This window comes from Muscardinus avellanarius (assembly GCF_963383645.1).
Source record: "Muscardinus avellanarius genome assembly, chromosome: 8".
In the NCBI taxonomy this organism is placed as follows: domain Eukaryota; kingdom Metazoa; phylum Chordata; class Mammalia; order Rodentia; family Gliridae; genus Muscardinus; species Muscardinus avellanarius.
In genome coordinates this window covers 37,231,014-37,253,167 of record NC_137794.1, presented here as the reverse complement: position 1 = coordinate 37,253,167, position 22,154 = coordinate 37,231,014, and the positions used below count along the sequence as shown (strand labels likewise).

Here is a 22,154-nt window from a genome sequence, read left to right as displayed (position 1 = left end):
CTGGGTTCTTCCCTGGGTCACTATGACTTCGCTTAAGGTGCTCTGGATCTCGAGTCAGTAGTATCTCAGACCCCACTACTCCTTTACTGGGTTGTATCACAGAGTCTCCGACCCAGAGAGTCGATAGAGGCTGCTTTAGACTGTGGGGGGTGCCAGGTTGCACGTTCTCCTATGGTGTGATATCACTGCCACCGCCCCTCTCCCACTGGGTCAAGTCCCAGTGAGTACAGTACTGAGATTTCTCCACTGTGGCCCGCAATTTGACTCACTGTTCTTGAGTACGCAGATGTAGCTGTACTGAATTTGGTGAATTCGGTGCTACTGCCACCGGTGGCAATATGGCGCCGCTGCTACGCCCTCGGCTGTGGGGCTGGCGTTTTTTTTCTTGGTTTTGATTTCCACTCTGAATCCCTGCAGCGTGTGCTGAGCTCAGCCACTGGGAGCTTTAGATGCCCTCTGCGCCGAGAAATCCCGCCTGGCTGTTCCGCAGCGGCTCACCTCGGCTTGCTGTGGCCGTCCCGTGAATTCGCCGGTGCCCCCGGCAGTATGGCGCTGCTGCCGCGTCCTCAGGCGTGAAGCCGCGTCCTCGGGCGTGAGGATCTCCTCTGTGGCTCTGTTCTCAGTCCGCTTTCTCTCTGGAGCCTGGTGATTTTTTTTTTGTTTCTCTGGTGATGTTGTTTTCTGGCTTTGAAAGGCGCTGATTTTGTGGTAATGGAGATTTTTTTGTTAGCGGGGCTCTTAAGCCCCGCTTTTCTCGGTCGCCATCTTCCTGGCCGTTTGTCACTTCTTGTTCCTCTTCTTCCTTCCCACTCATTGTTGACCAGAAAGAAAACATTTGGGTACAGTTTCTCATGGTAGCTTCTCCCCTACGTATGACATAGTATATATTAAAGCCTTTTGGCATATTGGGTTTATACATTCTGATTTATAAAGATGAATTCATAGCGTTCATTATTTTTTGCTTTCATAGAATGATATTTAATTTTTATTTATTTATTTTTTTGTGGGAGTGATGGAACCCAGGAGCATTCTACCTCCAAGCTATACCCCCAGACCTTTTATTTTTTATTTTGAAACAGGTCTCACTAAGTTTCTGAGAGTCTCACTAAGTTGCTGAGCCTGGCCAGGAGCCTCCCATCCTCCTGTCTAAGCCTTCCAAGACCTGGGATTGTAGGCATGTGCCACACCTGGCTCCATATTTGACTTTCTAATTCTGTTGTCCTCAAACCTTTTGGTTGAAGCATTGCCCATGTCCTAACTGACTCACCACACCCATTTCTTGGAGGACTTCTTACTTTCAACCATTCATTTTTCATTCATTCATTATTATATAATTTTTCCATGTATTACAAATTAGGTTTTAGTCAGGAATAGAGCATTGGTTATGGTTTCACTGAAAAGCTGAGTGTAACATGTTAGTGGTTTTGCAAAGTTTCTTCCTTACAGATACTATGTACCAGTATTGGGAAATGACTTTAAAATGTATGAATGTACCAGTATTGGGAAATGGTTTCAAAATGTGAAAATAACGTCCATAGTAGGAAGCCAGTAGCTTCAGGGAAAAGGCTGCAGAGTTCCAGACACCAAAGGCAATTAGCAAGAGAATAGAGGAAGCCCAGAAGCTCAGGGTCTTTTACATTTCTTTTAAAGATAAACAAAAACATGTGGGGGATGCTATGAGCCTCCAAGAGACCCCAGACTCTGATAATCAACTAATACCTTTTGGGGTTTAACCAACAACTTGGGGTCTGTGCCTGAGACAGGGCAGGTCTACAGGAAGGAATCCCCACATCAAAAGACCTGCCCTAGAGAAAGGGCAGATCTTGTCTGGTCAGAAGATTATTGATATAAAATGTCCTGGGTCCAGGAACCTCCCGTGACTTCAAGTCACCCCCCCCCATACTACCTCTGGTATAGGGCTTTATTAACTCTGTACTATCTTTCTATCTTTGTAATCATAAAAATTGCTTATGCTTACAGAGTTCAGGCTAGTGTTTTCTATACCTAGCTCAGAACAAGAACCCGTGACTACATCTCTCACTGTTACAGTTCCGGGAGCCCAACCGGGTCCCCGGAATACTTCCACCACCGGAACAGTTCACAACCATAACATACTTGGAGGGGTCATTCATTCAATATATGTTCAGATTCACTGCCACACCTGGCATTAGCATGTGTACTTCTCTATCTGAGCTGATCAGGCTCAGGGTTGAGCTACCTCTGAAAAGCAGGCAGGTGCTTTCCCAGCATGCTCTGTCTTTCCCAATATTATATGTACTTACATATTTCCCATAAGTATATATTGTGTGTGTGCCCTAAGGAACATGTGCCACCTTGGGTAGTCTGGAGACATTCTTAGGTAGTTCAGCAAAAATTTGGCTCCAGCAGGTACTGAAACGGGTGTTAGCACTATCCATTTCTATTGGCTAATTAGAGGAAAGGCTACATAATAGTGAAAATAATTTCAGCTTCAAATCCTACAGAAATACCTTGTCAAGATACTCTTATTGTTCTTGCTGTAGCTTGCAAATTGATGGTCAAGTTAATTAGGACAGTGTTGCAATAACTACTTACCTTTATTAGGCAACTGCAACGTATTAAACACTGTGCTGAAGATTATATTATTATTATTATTTTTGTGTGTGTGTGTGGTGCTGGATATTGAACCCAGGAGTGTTCTACCTCTGAGTTACACCTCCAGTCTCATTTTATTTTTTCTGAATCAGGGTCTTGCTAAATTGGTGAGGACCTGGCTAAGTTGCTAAGGCTGGCCTCCAGCCTGCGATTCTCCCTAGTCTCCCAAATACTGGGACAATATGTGTACCACCACACCCCAGCTAGATTATAAGTATTCTTTTGGCTCATCCTCAAAACCATTGTGATCTCCATTTTCCAGCTGTGGGACTTGGGTGCTGCTCTAGGCACACAGGATTCATCACATCCAGGACTGTGGACTCCAAAAGGCTATTGCTATACAGAGCTTCCCTCCAAAGTCATCAATGTCCCTAAACAACCTTGGCAAAGTGCTACAAACTTTCTTCCCTCTTCCTGAGCCTCTTCTTCATCTTCTTTTTATTTTGTACTGGGGATTGAACACAGGGGCTTTCTACCTTTGAGCTCTACCACCAGCACTTTTTATTTTTAATTAATTAATTAATTAATTTTTTTGTGTGTGGTACTGAGGGTGTAACCCAGAGGCTTTCTACCTCTGGGTTATACTCCCAGACCTATTTTATATTTTATTTGGTAACAGGGTCTCACCAAGTTTCTGAGAGCCTCACTAAGTAGCTCAGGCTGGCTTTGAACCTGTGCGATCCTCCTGTCTCAGCTTCCCAAAGGCTGGGATTACAAGTGTGCACCACCATGCCCGGCTTTATTTTTATTTTGAAACAGGGTCTTGCTGAGGTTAGTCTCGAGCCTGCAATCCTCCTGTCTCGGCCTGCCAAGTACTGGGATTATGTGCCACCACACCTGGCAGACTTCTTAAGTGGTACCTACATCGAGAAACCTGATCATGCAGGCACACACGCTGGCTCTCCACTGTCCCGCTTGGCTCCTGGCTTGTCAATCATCTGTTAATGGATGGGCCCCTAAGTAAACTGCGGGCTTTCTTGGGGAAGAGGGAAAGGGGTTTGGGCTCCACTTCCCTTGTTTTTCCCTGTCTACAATCTATATATATTTATACATATTTCGGTACCAGGGATAGAACCTAGGGGCATTCTACCCCTGAGCCACACCCCCAGCCTTATTTTTTAGTCTTTTCATTTTTGAAACAGGGTCTCAATGAGTTGCAAAGGGCCTCACTAAGTAGCTGAGGCTGTCTGCAAACCGCCATCCTCTGCTCTCTTGCCTCCCGAATGCTGGGATTACAAGGGTGCGCCTACTTTCTGCTCTCTTTATCAAGCAACAGGAAGGCTAGTCTCCTGACCTCTCTAGTTGGCAGGGACGCCCTGATTCCTCCTTCTAAGTTCTACCCTAGTTTTCAGGGAGAAGAGGCAGCCTCTCTGGCATTTAGGTGGTCTTTGATTTCTGAGGGGGTCCAGAGGGCTTACTTAGCTGCTGCTGTTTGGAGGTAACTATCTCAGGCTGGGTGCCTGAGGGTGTTCTGTCTTTTTAATGATCCTGTTTACTAGGGTACTCAGGCAATTTTCTTGGAGTTTCTCAAAACCCTGCTCAGTCAGAGATAAATGTTTCCTACTGAGCTTTTTGGCTCAAATTCTTGCCCAAGGCCTTTTCCCTCTGCCTTCATTGTTAGTCCATGGAGCACCAGACAAGGTGTTAAAAGATTCACTCCACTAATTCATAGCCAATTAGGATGCTTTGTTTTGAACTTGCCTGGAAGGTGGCTTTGGCAGTTTGTCTGCAGCCCGCCCCTCTTGCACTCCAGGGAATTAAAAAACTTCCTTCAGTGGGGGAGAAAACAGAATTTTGAAACTAATGGGGAAAACAGGCACAGCTGGCTACAATGGTATATGCACTCTCCTTCACCTTCGGAACAAATGCTGGCTTTCTGTTACATAACTTTTGGCTGAGCTCTCTATCTCTAAGAGTGGTCGCCACGTCTAACTCTTGTTTTATTCGACACAAGGTTTAGGGGATGCAGTTGAGAAGGGAAATCATTTTCTTCTTCCCTTTGGTAATAACAAAGTCCTGCAAGATGTTCTGAAGAGAACATCGGTCGGAGAGTTTACTGTGACTGGAAGTTTCTGAGGTAGGACTCACAGGTTGTTGTAGTTCACCAAGAAAGTATTTTTGACTTAGAGCATGGCTGTAACTACACTAACAGAACAACAAAAATAAGTTCTCATGCAAAGCAAAAGCGTATTTTTTTTTGTCTTTTTTTTTTTTTTTGAGTATTGGGTATTGGACCCAGGGGCATTCTACCTTTGAGCTACATCCCCTGGTTCGTTCATTCGTTTGTTCGTTCCTTCCTTCCTTCTTCCTTCCTTTCTTCCTCCCTCCCTTCTATCCTTCTTCCTTCCTTCCTTCCTTCCTTCCTTCCTTCCTTTTTAATTTTGAAATAGGGTTTCCCTAAGTTGCTGAGGGTCTCAGCTAAGTTGTTGAAGATGGCCTTGGACCTGTGATCTTCCAGTCTTAGACTCCCAAATACCGGGATTATAGGTGTGCACCCTGTGCCTGGTGTTAGAGTGATGTTAGAGTCTTGAGAGCCCCCCTCCCCCGCATAGAACTAAAAACTGTTACCCTCTATCTGCAAGGGACATCTGGTTTTACAACCCCGCCTGGATGCAGGCATGGGTGACTAGGCACGTACCCTGTACTTGTTTTCCTCAAAACTTACCTTCTTTAACTCACTTTGGAGATCCCTCGGATTCGAAAGATTGCCACGCCGGAGAGCACTGCCTACATGACTAGGAGGGGCAGCGTGCTGCCCCCCCCCCCCCCACCGCGGGAGGGGTCGCTTCTTGGCGGGCTATGACGTGGGGACTGACCTTCAAACTTATTTGCTGTAACTCACTTTTGGAATGTGCTTCTCTTTAAAATCATTGGCTGTGAATATCGCGCGCAGCCCTGGGAGGGCTATAAAAGGTGCAGCCGGGAAGCGCTCAGGTCTTGCTTGACTCACCGGACCTGTGTGCCTGTGTGAGAGGCTCCCTGGCTAGCCAGTTTTTTTTTTTTTTTTTTTTTTTTTTTTTTAATAAACTCTACTTGCGATTTGCATTCCCTGACGGGTCCTCTGTTATTTTAAGGTGGGGCGCCCCCCACCCCGGATTCCAACACTGGCTATAGCTTTTGTTCTGAAAGGAAATTAAAGCTGTGGGATTGTGAAGTAAGAGGTGTACTTGTATATTTTGCTTTTGGACAAAGTGGGAAAACTTTAATCTTCTCGTCTTAGGACCCTCTTTTTCTAATAACACGATCCAAAAGGTTGTTCTATCAAGTGTAATTTAAACTTAATTTTTGTGGTTTGATGATTCAAGAGCATGCTCAGAACAAAACAACATGAACAACAACACTCTCCATAACTTTCTTCATTGGTGTGGGCACTATGAGGTCTGACTATGGAGCAGACTGAGAACAAAGGACTCCAGGGATGGCTGGAAAGTAAAGAGGATGCCTCCAACCATCCCCGCCCCAGCCCCACACACTCACCTGTTCTGGCCCTGTGTCAAGCCGGCCAATCGGAGGAATACATGGCTGCTCTCCCACCTGTTCTAACCCCATAAAACTCTGAAATAGGGTCTCCTAGGGTGTAAGGAAGCAGGCTTCTGACTCTGTGGGCTTTACCCCCATCCCCTCACCAGTTTCCTCCTTCCAGGTTTTATGACAGAATACAGTCTGTTCCTGCTGTCCAGCTGTGCTCTCTCTGCCCCCATACTTCCCGACGGTCAGACTCTACCTGGTTCAATGTCGAGGGAGTAGCTGTCTATGTCCAGATCAAGCTGCTGGGCTGCAGTAGAACGGAAATCCTCCAGGACCCCGCGCACCGCCTCGGCCAGGTTGTACGGCACGGACTTAGCAAAGCGCATTTTGCTATTCACGATCACACTCCCATTTCTAAAGTCAAGTATTTCAAGTTGCTTAAATCCTGTGAGATTGGACTGTAGATATGGAACCAGCTGCGAAATAAAAGATGGTGTACTCTTAACTGGGTTCGTAAATGTCCAGTTGCTACTAATTCCTTTCATACACGCTTCTCATTATCTGAAGCATTCCGGTTCCTTTTTATTGTTTTTATTTTTGTTTTTGGATTTAATGTGAGACCAGACCATCACTACTTAATGATGGTTTTGCAGCATTATATCCCATATTCCCACCTTTTATGTGTGTATTGAGATGGATGGGTAGTGATTTCTTCCTGATGAATTTGAGAACAGATGATTTTTTAAAAAATCCAAGCCAATGCTAGCAACAAAGCTTGCATACCAGGCTTAGTTATTTTTTTAAAAAAAGTGATTGAAAACATGTTCCAAACTGAGCTGAGGAGCAGACTGACCTATGTCTGTGTAAATGGGACAGACATTTGGAAGCGACCAGTTTGAAATGACCTATTGCAATCAACAGCTTAAACATCAATGTGTCTGTCTATGCGGGAAATGGTTGATGGCTGGACCAAATGCGGTGCAGGGGAATAGCAGGGAACTGGCGCTCAGACAGCCCTGGAACTGTCCCTAACTGGCAGAGTGACCTTCATCAAGCCATGCCACCCCCCGTACTATCTTTCAGTGCCCTTATCTGAATTGTGAGGGAGAACAAAAAGGGGTATCTGGGGACCTGTTCTCCCAATTACAAGTTAATAACCACAGAAGCATGCCCTAGGGCCACGTGCTGCAAGTCCCCACACTTGCCTCCTGTGAGCCATCGCCACCTTTGAGACAAGTTTTAGAAATGCTTGAAACTCAACAATGTTTGCCTTGTTCCTGGCCTCAAAAGGGAAGCCCTGACTCAGGAATTGCACCTCCAGACCCCGGCCCACACAGGTGCCTCTAGAGCCGGCCCAGACCCATTCTTTCTAGTTCTTTCTATCCCCTGCCCTAGCCAAACCTGAATTTTGACTTTGACTTTGGCCTACAAGGTATCTCCCTCACCAGGTTATTGTGAAAATAAAATGAAATAAAGTTTTGTACACAGTTCAGAACTTCTTTTCAATTTACTCTGCCCTGGTTTCTCCAAGTTAATTTGACCAAACACATTCCTTGCCTGTTAGCATTGTTTTGTTGATTGTATAACTTACTTTAATTGGCCTTCACTCTGTAGAGGTATCACATAGTTCAGGAGTTCTTCTTCTATACATATTTCTGACTTTACTTTTAAAGTGAAATAAATGTGATTTTGGGGGTGTTTATTATCAAAGAGGTGTCATTATGGCCACCTTCTTGCTTCTGTTTTAGGGATCAGGTATAATAAGTTATTTAGTCATTTTTGGCTTTTACAAAAGCGTAAGGGACCTAAAAAATGAACCCAACACCTGAACTCCCTGCCATTTTGTGCAGCCAGCACAGTTTGTATCTTCATCAGATTGCTCCAGCTTTGGAAGAGTTTGGCCATAACACTTATAGATTCCAAGTTTAGCACTTGAGTGGTTATATATTATTCCTGGATAGAATAATTTAGAAAGAACTGTAATAAAGAGGAGATTTTTTTTTTTTTTTGGTGGTACTGGGGTGAAACCCAGGGGCTCTTCCACCTCCGGGCTACACTCCCAGACCTATTTATTTATTTATTTATTGCACACCAGGCTTAGTTTTTTTTTTTTTTTTTGGTGGTACTGGGGTTTCTGGAAGCCCTTCTAACTCCGGGCTACACTCCCAGACCTATTTTTACATTTTTATTTGGAAACAGGGTCTCCTAAGCCAGCGCGCGCGGCTGGCTTCGAACCTGCGCGATCCTCCTGTTTTCTGCCTCCCAAGCGCGGGGATTACAAGCGTGAGCCACCACGCCCGGCCCAGGCTTAGTTATTTAAAAAAAAGTGATTGAAAACATGTTCCAAACTGAGCTGAGGAGCTGACTGACCTATGTCTGGGTACTGGGGTTCCTGGAGACCCTTCTATCTCCGGGCTACACTCCCAGACCTATTTTATATTTTTTTTATTTAGAAACAGGGTCTCTTAAGCCAGCGATGCTGGCTTTGAACCAGCACGATCCTCCTGTCTCCGCCTCCCAAGTGCAGGGATTACAAGCGTGCGCCACCACGCCCGGCCTCCCAGACCTATTTTATACTGTATTTGGAAACAGGGTCTCACTAAGTTGCTGAGCACCTCACTAAGTAGCTGAGGCTGGCTTTGAACCTGTGCGATCCTCCTGTCTAACCTCCCAAGCGCTGACATTACAAGCGTGAGCCACCACGCCCGGCTAAGAGGCAATTTTAAGAGTAAAATTGTTCTCATTAGCTGGTTGGCAGTGTCTTCCCTGAATGTCCACCGCTGGACTTATTTCCTTGATTGGATCCAAATCCATCTCAAAACTCCTGCTGAATGCCTTTAGCATTGTTTTGTTCTCTAGAAGGGATTATCTGTCTTTACTAGTATACAGATGACTGTTTTTTCACCCAAATCTATTCTATTTTTTAAAAAATTTTCAATGTAAGGATTTACTATTATACTTTTCATGGTGCAATTATATGTCACAGTGACATTCAAAGTGACACGAACATATGCACCTAGATAGCCCTTGGCCATTTTCCGATTCTTGATGGGAATAAAGCTGGCTCATTAGAGACCACATTTTAGTCTCTCTTGCCCCCAAGATGTGGTCATGTGACTAGTTCTCAGGCTTCTCTCTTCTAGCCTGCACTACACAAGCAATGCTCATACTATAACCAGTGACCAGACTATAAAATGACAAAAAATGACAACAAAAAATAAAGAAGAGAAGCACGGAGGGTTGAGAATCGCAAGCAGCGCCACTCACCAGCTGCGTGAACCGTTGCTCCAGAGCTTGGTACTCCAGAGAGCTCTTGTTGAACAGGTCACTGGAGAAGGGCATGTTAGCAACACGCAGGCTGAAGAACACTACCAGTTCCTGGCCCTTGGTGGCAATGGTCATAGAGCTAGTGGTGATGTAAGCTGGGATGGGAGTGGTGCTCTTTGAAAAATGATCCAGAGTGGAGATATATCCACTTACTGCTGGTACCTCTGACAAGGCAGGAGCTTTGGACACATCCCTTCCATCAAGGTCCCTGATCGTCTCCTGGCTGCCTGTACTCAATCCGCTGTTATCTGAAGATGCAGGTGAATGTGCAACTACCAGAGCCGATTGGCTGATGGTAGAATATTCGTCGGTGGGGGTCGTGGCCTCTGGGACTGGCACTATCTGGCCAGTGGACATTATGTCTGTGGTGCTTTGATCAGTCAGAGAGAAGACACTTGATGCAACTGAGGAAGGTAGAATATCCAATAAGGAGGTAGAGGCCATCGCAGGTGGAGACCAAGAAGTGTCTGGGAAGGAAAATCCTGAGACCAATTTCAAATGTCCATGTATTTCCCAAAGAAGAAAAAAAAATGGGGAAAAATGTAAAGTTAGGTTTAAACTTAAAAAAAATGATTTTTGCATTGATCACTTCAGTGATTATATACATATATATCATGAAGATTAAGCCCAGGTGCAGTCTACCTCCAGACAACATCCCCAACCCCTCACCCCCTTTTTTTTTTTTTTTTTGGTGGTACTGGGGTTCCTGGAAGCCCTTCTACCTCCGGGCTACACTCCCAGACCTATTTTTTACATTTTCATTTTGGAAACAGGGTCTCCTAAACCAGCGCACGCGGCTGGCTTCGAACCTGCGCGATCCTCCTGTCTCTGCCTCCCAAGCGCGGGGATTACAAGCGTGCGCCACCACGCCCGGCATCCCCTCACCCCTTTTTAAAAAGGGTCTTGCTAAGTTATGCATTGGCCTTGAACCTTTGATCCTCCTGTCTCAGCCTACTAAGTACTGGGGTTATCGACATGTACCACCACACTCACCCAGTGAGCATATTTTTTAAAAAAGAGAAGTTGGCATAGGAAGGCAGGCTGGGCTGCATCTAAACACAGGGGGAACAAAGTATGGATCATGTATTCATTTCATTCAGGCCCAATACTTCTAAAAATATGAGACTAAAAGAGTACCAGGTATCTAGAATTTCTGGAATTACTGCCCAGTCAGAGAGGACACGTGTGATCAGTTAATATAAACTAAGTTACCACTGGAATAGATTTAGATCCCAGCTGATCTGGACTAGAGTCAAACCCCACAGCCTCATCTGGAACTTCCAGACAACCAGCCGCACAGTTTGGCCCCAAATTTTTGTTTATCTTCCAGTAATGCAAACCTACATTTGGTGCAACTGAATTTTTGATTCAGTCATCATGTTTTGGTAGTTTGGTCACTTTACATTGTGTTTTCTCAAAACTGGGGAATCTGATTGAATACCTTGCCAATTTGCAAAACCATAATAAGAGTGTGGAGATGTGAAGGCCACATATAATTTGAACTTTATATTGTGACCGCACAACTTGCTAAATATTTGATAATATTGAAAACCCTTGTCAGTGTTACATACAGTATTATATCCTGATCACTTCCACCATCACTTTGCATTCCTTTGAGTAAACACACATTGAATTACTAAAGTCCACTCCATTTTTGGTACAAAATTAAAACCAATAAGCATTTATGAACTTAGAAAGTGATTATATGCAACTGTCAAATAAAGAGATTAATGGATTTTTAAAATATTCCAAATAATCCTAAATCAGAGCCACTGATGATATTTAATGTATTAGATGAGCAAAACAGGAGCTTTCTGTGATGACTTTAGTGGCATTCGGGAAATATGTGGAGAGCTCTGTTGAAATCCAAATGCCGCATTTGATGAATGGACTGTCTGGATGGAGATATCATCTTTGGACTCACAGTCAGCTAATTCGCTACAGTGCAATCACCAAAACTGAAGCTCCAAGTGATAAACAGCTCTGAAAGGTAGAATCATATTAGTTTTATTACTTTCTGAAAATGAAACTGGGCTATTGGTGAGTTATGCCCAGGTTTCAGAGAAGCACCCTTTTTTCTCACCTAGGTGGAAGATACCTAGGTGTGTCTATCCATAATTCACTCAACTGTCAGAAGTAAAATTTCCTAGCACCCAAGATACCTGTGTATATAGAATTTCATTCAAATCTCCACTGCTGTGGACTGAATGTTTATGTGCTGGTCACATTTCTACGGTAAAGCTCTAATCCTCAACATGATGGTATTTGGCAATGGGCCTTTGGGAGGTAATTAGATCCTGAGAGTAGAGTCCTTGTGATGGGGATTGGGATTAATGCCCCGGTAAGAAGAGACATGATCTCTCTTTTTGCCATGTGAGGATATAGCAAGAAGGTAACCAGGTACAACTCAGGAGAAGAGCTCTCATCAGGAGCCATATCTGCCAGCACCTTGATCTTGGGCTTCCAGAATACCCGACCCATGAGAAATAAATTTCCGTTGTTTCATCTACCCAGTATGTGGTGTTTTATTGTGGCAGCTTGAGCTAACCAAGATACCCAACGAAGAATCTGGGATCAGTAAACTGAATGGCTTCCAGTGCTATATGTGGTCCAGGTTCCCTTGCACCATGGTAAATGCATTTGAACCCGTGTTTCTGTGATGTGATCTCTGGGCTCCTCCAGATGATGAGGGCTGGGGAAATCAGAGGGTTGAAGTCTTTCTTCTGCTCCTTGACAGCATCTTATTACTCACACCTTTCCCACAGACTAACCAGCTGAAAAGAGGCTTATTTACCTAAAATGAAGGAGTAAGCCAAGAAAGAGGAAGAAATGGGGTACTTAAAGAGTTGGGGAAAGCTCCAGGAAGCTGGTGAAGAATCTCTCAGGAGATTAGGTCCCAGGTATAAAAGGAAACCAATTAACAGTGGATTTGTCCCAAGAGACAGGTACATGAAATGTTTGAATCATCCATGTCCAAACCTTGTACCAATTGAAAAAATATTTTCCAGCTTTATTAAGAGACAGAAAGGATCAGGGAATTCAAGTCAGGAGAAAGGCAAGGGTGTTCCATGGGCAAAGCAAAGGGAAGGTCCAGTGACAGCTCCAGAGGCCAAGAGCACCAGGCCAGGGAGAAAGAGAAGGAGGCTTGTGAAAACCGGATGTGGATGATTATACTGGGAACTGCAGTGGAAAGCTTGGAAAGAGCTATCAGTCAGTACAAAGAAAACTGAGCAAATAAAAAGAAAACATTAACTCCAGGAAACCAGAAAGGAAACTGGACAAACAGATAACTTTTAAATATATAATCTGAATGTCAAATATCAATTTAATAATAATTATAATATCACTATACTGGGAAGATGGGGGGGAGGCCAAAGGGATGGTATTATAAGAATCATTATCTGCAATAGTAGAAAGTTGAAATGCTATATAAGTTGTTTTTTTTTAAAGAATAATATGGGAAGAATAAATGCCAGCTGAATTCAAAGGGACATAGTGGGGCTGACACAGGACAAAGAGCAAAGGCACTCCTGGGCCTTAACTCCCAGAAGCATTCCCAGGACCCTTCACCACATGAGGCCATGGTTAATAGTTGGGGCAAACAGACTAACCACATGCTTGGGAGGAAAGTCTGGACCCAGATCCCCAAACCTATCCGCTTGCCCTGACCTTTTTCAGAAAAAAAATTACTTAGGAGCCTCTGGGTGCTTCCACTATCCCTTTAGTTTTATTCAATGCTTCTATCCTACCCCACACCAGTTGCACTCGAAGCTATTACCATCCCCCTGGATCTATCCAGCGGAACCCTTCCTCTGGGGCAGGACCATCAACTTTGGAAGTCTATGACTCAGGATGCTTTGGGGAACAAGTGCTTTTAAAGCCATGAACACATTCCTGAGGAGGCCACCCACACGCCCAGGTCGTGTTCACACTCAGGAAGGACCACGAGAAGGACTCATCTCTGCTCAACACTCAAGCTTCTGCAAAAGCAGAAAATGAAGCCTGTGGTGTGTGTGTGTGTGTGTGTGTGTGTGTGTGTGTGTGTGTGTGTGTGCGCGCACGCATGTGTGTCTCCTTTATGGTTATAGGGTTTCTTTTTGGGGTGATGAGAGATTTCTGAAATTAGAGGTAAGATTGTACAACACTGTGAATACACTAAAAACCCACTGAACTGGCTACTTGAATGGTGGATAAAATGGTAAATTTATGTTATATGAATTTATCTCAAGGAAAAAAATGTGATGCAGTGTACTTGGGCTCCCTGAATGACAATATCTTGCAAAATGATATAGTCCAATAGCTGCCAGACTGTTGACACGGATGGCCTAGATACAGAACATTCCCATCATGTTCCCTGTTTATAGTCCCCCACTTCTCCTCCATTGTATTCTCCCTTTAACATCTGGCAAACACTAATCTGCTTTCCATTTATATAATTTTGTCATTTCAAAAATGTTATACACACTGAATAAATACTACTCTATATAACTTTCTGGAATTGTCTTTTCTCACTCAGCATAAACCTCTGAAGGCCCATCCAAATTGTTATGTGTATCAATAATTTGTTCTTTTTTATTGTTGGACAGTATTATGTGATATGGATGAACCACAGATGGTTTAGCCGTTTACCCACTGAAGGACATCTGGGTTGTTTCTAGTTTTTGGCTATTATGAACATTCATGTATGGGTTTTTATGTGAGCACACGTTTTATTTTTCTGCAGCAAATGTCTAGAAATATAATAGCTTCCATAGTAGTTGTGTATTTAATTTTTTGAGAAACAGTTAATCTATTTTTCAGAGGGTTTGTACCAAGTTTTACAATTCTGCCAGCAATGTATAAATGATCCAGTTTTTCCAGTACTTGGTGCTGTCAACATTGCTTATTTTTGTCATTCTGATAGACGCACAGTGCTATCTCATTGTGGTTTTAATTTGCACTTCGCTAATAAATAATGATGTGAAACTACCTTTTCATGTGCTTATGTGCTTATATATTACTTGGAAAAATCTCTCCCTCTCTTTTTGTTTTGCATTTGGGATTGAACCCAGAGGTACTCTACCTCTGAGCTACACTCTCAGTCCTGTTTTATTATTTTTATTTTGAAACAAGTTCTCACTAAGTTTTTGAGGGCCTAAGTTACTTAGGATGGCTTCAAACCTGTGATCCTCCCTTCTCAGCCTCCCCTGTACTAGGATTACAGGAAAGCCCCACCATGCCCAGCTTCTTCTTGTCTTTTTATTTTTTTCTAGTTGTCTAATTGGATTTTTAAACTACTGCATTTTGAGAGTTTTTATACATTCTAGTACTTGTTCTTTGTCAGATGTGGGATTCACAAGTATTTTCTCCCAGTATGTATTTTTTTCCCTTATTCTCTCAACAGTATGTTTTTCTGAATTCTTATTTCTCCAAGTGCCTTTTCAGTTTAGGGAATATGGTAAAAAATGAAACTCCGGAGGCCACTATCACGTCATTCCCAAGGTCCTCAGGGCCCGAGTTGGAGCTGGCCTTTCCTCTCCACCTTTTAGTGTTCTCGTGTTTGCTTTCTATATAATGTTCATGATATGTAATTGTATTTAGCAGAAGGGAAAGGGAAAAAAAAAGTACATTTATTTATCTTCCTGGGAAATGGAAACCTCCTTTGCCTTGTTTTGTGTGTGTGTGTGTGTGTGTGTGTGTGTGTGTGTGTGGTACTAGGGATTGAACCCAGTGGCATTCTACTTCAGAGCTACACACCCAACCCGTTTCATTTTGAAACAGTCTTAGGGGCTAAATGAGTGATGTATGCACGCATGGCTTTACAATCCGGTACCTCAGAATGATGTATAATTACAATGCACCAATAATTAAAAAAATAAATAAATAAACTAAAACAGGGTCTTGTTAGGTTGCTGACGGTCTCACTAAGTTGCTGAGGCGGGCCTTGGCCTGAAAACTTTCTGTCTCAGCCTCCCTGATACAGATGTGCACCAATGCCCAGCACCCTATTTGACTTTTAAAAGGATTTCCTTATTTTTATTTATTCAAAATAATTAAAATGGGATAAAAATGACTGAAGAAAGCCAGACAAATACTGACAAGCTTACTGAGAGGAAACAATTATAAAATAGAAAAAGAACAAAGAAACAGATCATAGAAAAGATCAGAAATGCAGAAGACAAATGAGAGGCAATATCTATATAATTTGTGTTCTTAAATAAGAAAACAACCGAACAATGGATCAGAAAAATCCCTCCTAGCTATGGCAGAAGAAACAGATTTTTCCAATATATGAAAACAAATAACTCGAATTTAGAAGTTCAGATTATAGAAAATGAGTCCAAGTGGAATCGGTCATGGAAAGATCCAGCCCTTGCTACTGTCTGCATGCTGTGTCTTCCTAGAATTCATACACTGACATCCTAACCCACAAGATGACTGTATTAGAGTGGGGCTGTTGGCAGGTGGTCAGCCCCTCTGATTTCAATTAATGTTCTTAAAAAAGAGAGCTAGCTAGTCCTTCTGACATGTTCAGGTGCAGAGAGAAGGTGCTGATGAAGAGGAGGAATGGGTCCTCATTCAACCCTAACCTGTTGGTTCCTTGTCTTAGAACTCTGAACCGCCAGAACTGTGAGAAATGCAGCCGGATGGACTGGAGACACATATCAAGAAAGAAATTATCAGTGGAGTGTGCCCACCTGTGATCCCAGTACTTGGGAAGTGGGATGGCAGGTTGGAGGCCAGCCTCAGCAACTTAGTGAGACCCTCAACAATTTAGTGAGACCCTGTTTTACAACAAAATGAAACAAAACAAAAGGTGGGGGTACACCTTATATATATAGTATGCTCCTGGGTTCAATCTTCAGTACCAAAAAATCCCCCCCAGAACACAAAACAAAAAGCCAAGAAAAAAAGAAAGGAAGGAAGGAAAGAAGAAAGGGAGAAAGGAAGGAAAAGAAAGAAGGAAATTACTAAACCTTAAGAATTGAAAAAAGCAAAGCAAAATAAAATCTGAGTAGCTAGTTAGAAAAAGAAAGGCACATAAAAATGTCTACGCCCCCACGCCACAAAACAGAAGAAACCTGATTATCTGTTTTAGCCAACCAAAGGATAAATCAGAGAACTCAGGCATGGAGTAGCTGTAGTGGAAGGGTTGAGGGGGAGTCCTAAATCCATCTCAGTATGGAAATTTGTCCTAGGAGTTGAGGGAGTGTGATTGTAGAACCACTCCTCACTTTATGAAGCTTGACAGTGGTAAAATACACCTGACTGCTGAAGCTCGTGCTGTGGGAGTGCGGATGGTAGACTATCAGTGTTCTGCTCATTTTATCCTTTATGCGATCATATTAAATATTCTGTCTAGCCAGGTGTGGTGGCGCACGCATGTAATCCCTGCGCTTGGGAGGCGGAGACAGGAGGATCGCGCAGGTTCGAAGCCAGCCATGCGCGCTGGCTTAGGAGACCCTGTTTCCAAATAAAAATTTAAAAATAGGTCTGGGAATGTAGCCCGGAGGTAGAAGGGCTTCCAGGAACCCCAGTACCACAAAAAAAAAAAAAAAAAAATCTGTCTAATGAGGAACCATGTAGCAGAAATGACAATGACTCCTTGTTAGTAATTTAGGTAATCTTCTGAGGCAGGAGTATAGGGTTAAAGCTTAAGTTGGTGACTGCTGAAAGAAAAGGACCGTTGGCTCTATGTCTGAGACACACGGCAGACAACCTTCCCCTATTACATCTATACAAAAAAAGCATCGAGCTGGTGCAAGCAGATGTGACTATCACCACTTGCCTGAAAGTAGCTCATGCTCTCATTTAAATGCGTTTACATGCCAAAACATACATCTAGGGGAAACCCAACACAATTTTAGACACTTCATTCACACAGTCATTTATCTATTTATTTTTATACTGGGGACTGAACCCAGGGACATTCTACCTCTGAGCTCTACCGCAGCCCTTTTTATTTTTTACTTTGAAACAGGATCTCACTAAGGTGCCTAGGGTCTTGCTTAGTTGCTGAAACTATTCTCAAACCCACAATCCCTCGTCTCAGGAGGATAATACCACTTTTTCTTCCCATTCACATGTGGAATCTTAAGAAGTTGAACTCATTTGAGAGAGTAGAATGATGTTGATCACCGGGCCCCAAGATATCTTTGGGGGTTCAAAGGAAACAAAATTCCAGCTGGGAGGAACAAGTTCAGGAGACGCATTGTATAACACGATGAGAGAGGGTTTTAAGTGTTCTCACCACAAAAATGACAAGTGTGAAATAGTACACATATTAATTTACTCAATCAAGCCATTTCAATTGGCCATTCCATAATGTATACATACTTTAAAACAACATGTAAAGAATAAATATATATAACTTTATTTGTCAATGAAAAAATAGCTCCTTTGGTAGTTGGGGTAAATATGAACTTTATTTATTTATTTTGTTTTTGCGGGTCTGAGGATGGAACCCAGGGGCATTCGACCTCCGAGCCACACCGTCTGCCCTATTTTTTTCCTTCCTTCCTTCCTTCCTTCCTTCCTTCCTTCCTTCCTTCCTTCCTCCCTCCCTCCCTCCCTCCCTCCCCCTCCCTCCCTCCCTCCCTCCCTCCCTCCCTCCCTCCCTCCCCCCTCCCTCCTTTCTTTCTTTCTTTCTTTCTTTCTTTCTTTCTTTCTTTCTTTCTTTCTTTTTTTCTTGGTCTGGGGATGGAACCCAGGGGCATTCGACCACCAAGCTACAGCCCCTGCCCTATTTTTTCATTCTTTATTCTGAAACAGGGTCTCACTAAGTTGCAGAGGGCCTCACTAAGTAGCTAAGGCTCTCCGCGAACCGTGATCCTCCAGTCTCAGCCTCCCAAATGCTGGGATTACAAGCGTGCGACACCACGCCCGGCTAAATATGAACTTTAAAGTGTATCTACATAGTAAGTAAAGGTCTTGAGGAAAACCAGTAACAGAGGGAAAATATTTCATAGCCACCTTTTTATTATTATGAAAAACATTAAAGTAACATCTGGAGTAAAATTAAAACTAGCATGAATTATTTTATTTTATTTTGTAATACTGGGGTTGAACTCAGGAGCATTCTACTTCTGAGCTAGACTCCTAGCCCTTGTTATTGATTTTTATTTTGAAAGGGGGTCCTGCTAAATTGTGGAGGGCTTCACTAAGTTGCTGAGGCTAGCCATGAATACCATCCTCCTTTCTCAGTCTTCCAAGTACTGGGATTATAGGTGTGTGCTACCATGCCTGGATGTAGGAAATTTAATTCCTAAACCTTGGGGACTTCATTGTGGCTTCTTGCAATTTTAGTTTAGTGTTACTATGAGGTTATGACCTTAAAATCCACTCAGAATACTGATTTTGGGAGGCAAGATTGAGGGATGGGAAGAAACTAAAATTTATTTGGCAACTGTATGATTTAGGCACTTATGCAAAGATGATTTTAAAGAGTTCTCCGTTTACCCCAAGCCATTTTGTGATCTCCCAAATGATTAGAGACTCTATACCTTCTGCTTGACACGAATTATTGGAACCCTTGAAGAATCAGTCTAATTATGTCTTCCTTAAGTGATTAAATTGGGCAATTAAGAGAGACAGCTCAAGGATGGATAGCCTCTTGACCAGTGGTCCTCATTAGAATGAAATAAGCACATTCTTTTTCAGTCAAGATTTTTTCTTTGTATTTTTCTCTCACCACACAGAAATGCTGAATCTATGGATTCTTATTAAACTTAGACACTACCTCATAAAACTGCTATAAAAACGACAGAGCTCAGAGCCATATCAGACCTTATCACTTTCTGTCTTCATTTGAAAAACAGGATATCTACTTGCTTTCAGTTTGAATCAGCTCCTATGTAAAAAAAACCTATGAGTATATATTTGAAAAAAGAAGCAGATCTGTATCTTTCTCTGGTTGCTGGTGGCCTTCATGAAATTTGTGGTTGCCTTCAAAAATAAACTTTTAGAAACAAATGAAGTAGTTGTGACATGGATTAGCCATGCAGTAATGTATATTTTGTGAATATGGACAGAGTTCATCTCTGGATGGCTTGTGTTTTTCCAGCTCTGATTCACAAGGCAAAATAATGCACATATTCTATTAATAACTTCTTATATGCCTGAGAAAGTAATAAAGATTAATAATAGTAGCTGGGCATGGTGGCACATGCCTGCAATTCTGGTACTCGGGAAGCTGAGACAGGAGGATTGTAGGTTTAAAGCTAGCCTCAGTAATTTAGTGAGACTTTGTTCCCATTTAAAAAATAAAAAATAGGGGCCAGAGATATAGCTTAGAAGTAGAATGGCCCTAGGTTCAATTTCTTGCAAAACACACACACACACACACACACACACACACACACACACACACACACGGACACACCCACCCACACCAGTATTAAATAAAAATGTGAATTTTGGATCATGTAAATCACACAAAATATTCCTTAGTATGGCAGCCAGCCTGGAAGATGCCTTCTGGTGATCCTTCCCTCCTGAAGTTCATCCCTGGGTAGCCTAGTCCACACCAGGGGTGTAGGGGTGAATTACATAGGATGCTACAGAAGTGACAATGTGTGGTTCTGAGGCTCAGTCAGAAAGGTATCACCTCTTATACCTTGTTCGCTTGGATACATCGTTCTGAAAAGTCAGCTGCTATGTTGTGAAGACCCTCCAGCAGCCGCTGTGGAGGTCCTATGAAAAAGGATTGAACCTTATAACTAACTTGCCAGTTGAATAAGTCATACTAGATGCTGGTTCATGAGACCATATCAAGTCTGAAGAGGGTGGTAGCCTTGGATGATGTCTTGATTGACACCTTACGAGGGACTCTAGGCCAAGACTACCCAGCAAAGTCACTCATACATTTATGACCTACAGAAATTGGAAGAGATAATAATTTTTTATTGTCTTTTTAAGCCACTAAACTTTGGAGTCATCTTATATACAACAGTAGATAACCAATGTATGCAGAAACCCTCAAAGAGCTGACATTATGAGGTTTTATGTCCTCCAGTCTCTAAGTTTTTTTTTCCCCACAGAATTATATATAGAATTTGGCTTTTGGTTTAGAATAGTTATTTAAAAACCTATCTTTAGAGGCCGGGATGTAGCTCAGTGGCAAAGCGCCTGCTTTGTATGGCGCTCTGGGTTCAATCCCTGGGTCCAAAAAAGACAAAAAAAAAAAAAAAAAACTTTAAAAACCTATCTTTATTTTACAAGAATGCATTATAATTTACATAAAATATGCCAAAATGAACGTTAGATCGGTATTCAGTTCTTCAGTGGTGACAACCTCCTATTCACAGGGAAGCTTTCAGAATGGGGATATAACTCTGAGGTAGAATCCTTTGAGTTCAATCCCCAGTAATAAAGATAACCCATTATCTCCTTTTCATAATGAATATACTGCTCCTTTTATGACCCTGAAGTTAGTTCAACTAGAATATAGCCAGCCACATATGATGATGCACACACATAATCCCAGTACTCAGGAGGCCGAAACAGGAGGATTGCAAGTTGGAGGCCAATCTCAACGTATTTAAAAAAAAAAAATGAAAAGGCTGGGGAATGTAGCTCAGTGGTATAGTGCTCCCACGTTTAGTTCTCAGAACCTCAAAAAGAGTTTGAAGGAGATATTACCGCCAACAGTATAGAAATTCAGAGGATTATTAGAAACGTCTTTGAAAACCTATACTCCAACAAAATGGAAAATCTGGAAGAAATTGACAACTTTCTAGATGAATACAACCTTCCTGAACTGAGTCAAGAAGATATGGAAAATTTAAACTAACAAATAGCAATCAAAGAGATTGAAGCAGCAATAAGAGCCAACACCCAAGAAAAGCCCAGGATCAGATGGTTTCTCAAGTGAATTTTATAAAACCTTTATAGAAGAGCTAATACTGATACTCCTCAACCTATTTTATGAAATAGAAAGAAACAGGATTCTCCCAAATACATTTTACGAAGCCAACATCACATTAGTACCAAAAAATCAAATAAAGACAGCTCAAGGAAGGAAAACTACAGGCATATATTGTTGATGAACTTGGATGCAAAACTGCTAAACAAAATACTAGCAACACGCATTCAAAACCACATCAAGAAAATCATACACCATGACCAGGTAGGGTTCATCCCAGGGATGCAAGGCTGTTCAACATATGAAAATCAATCTATGTAATTCATTGCATGAACAAAATCAAAGACAAAAATCACATGATCATTTCAATAGATGTTGAAAAAGCATCTGACAAAATCTAACATCTATTTATGCTAAAAGCACTGCAGAGAATCAGAATAAAAGAAACATATCTCAAGACTTCCGGGAAGATGGCGACGGAGGAAAGCGGCACTTACAAGTCCCGCTAACAATCAATCTCTATTACCACAAAACCAGCGCCTTTCAGAGCCAGAAAACACCACCAGCAAAGAAATAAAAACGGTAAATACAAGGGACAGAGAAAAAGGGCTGGAAAAACAAGACACCAGAAAAAAACCAGCCCAAAGTGCCGCGCCCGCCGCGGCGTGGAGCGGCCGGAGCAGCCGGAGCAGCCAGAGCCGCAGTGCGGAGTAGTTGGAGCTGCGGCGTGAAGCAGCCTAAACAGCCGGAGCAGCGAGAGCCGCGGCGCGGAACGGCTGGAGTGGCTGGAGTTACCAGACCCGCGGTGTAGAGCGGCCGGAGCGGCCAGAGCTGTGGTGTGGAGCAGCCAGAGCCGTGGCGCAGAGCGGTCGGAGCGGCGTGG

At 42.7% G+C, this 22,154-nt stretch overlaps 1 protein-coding gene across 1 annotated transcript in view; it reads right to left on the bottom strand.

Annotated features, from left to right (window-relative positions):
* The window catches only part of IMPG1 (interphotoreceptor matrix proteoglycan 1), a gene marked incomplete at both ends in the record, with an annotated part of 162,788 nt that overhangs the window by 30,568 nt on the left and 110,066 nt on the right, over positions 1 to 22,154 (bottom strand). The window contains 3 exons of the mRNA XM_080700082.1: positions 6,359 to 6,578; positions 9,370 to 9,896; positions 20,041 to 20,100. Of these exons, the coding sequence (XP_080556208.1) occupies positions 6,359 to 6,578; positions 9,370 to 9,896; positions 20,041 to 20,100 (807 nt within the window). The remainder of the gene's footprint in view (positions 1 to 6,358; positions 6,579 to 9,369; positions 9,897 to 20,040; positions 20,101 to 22,154) is intronic.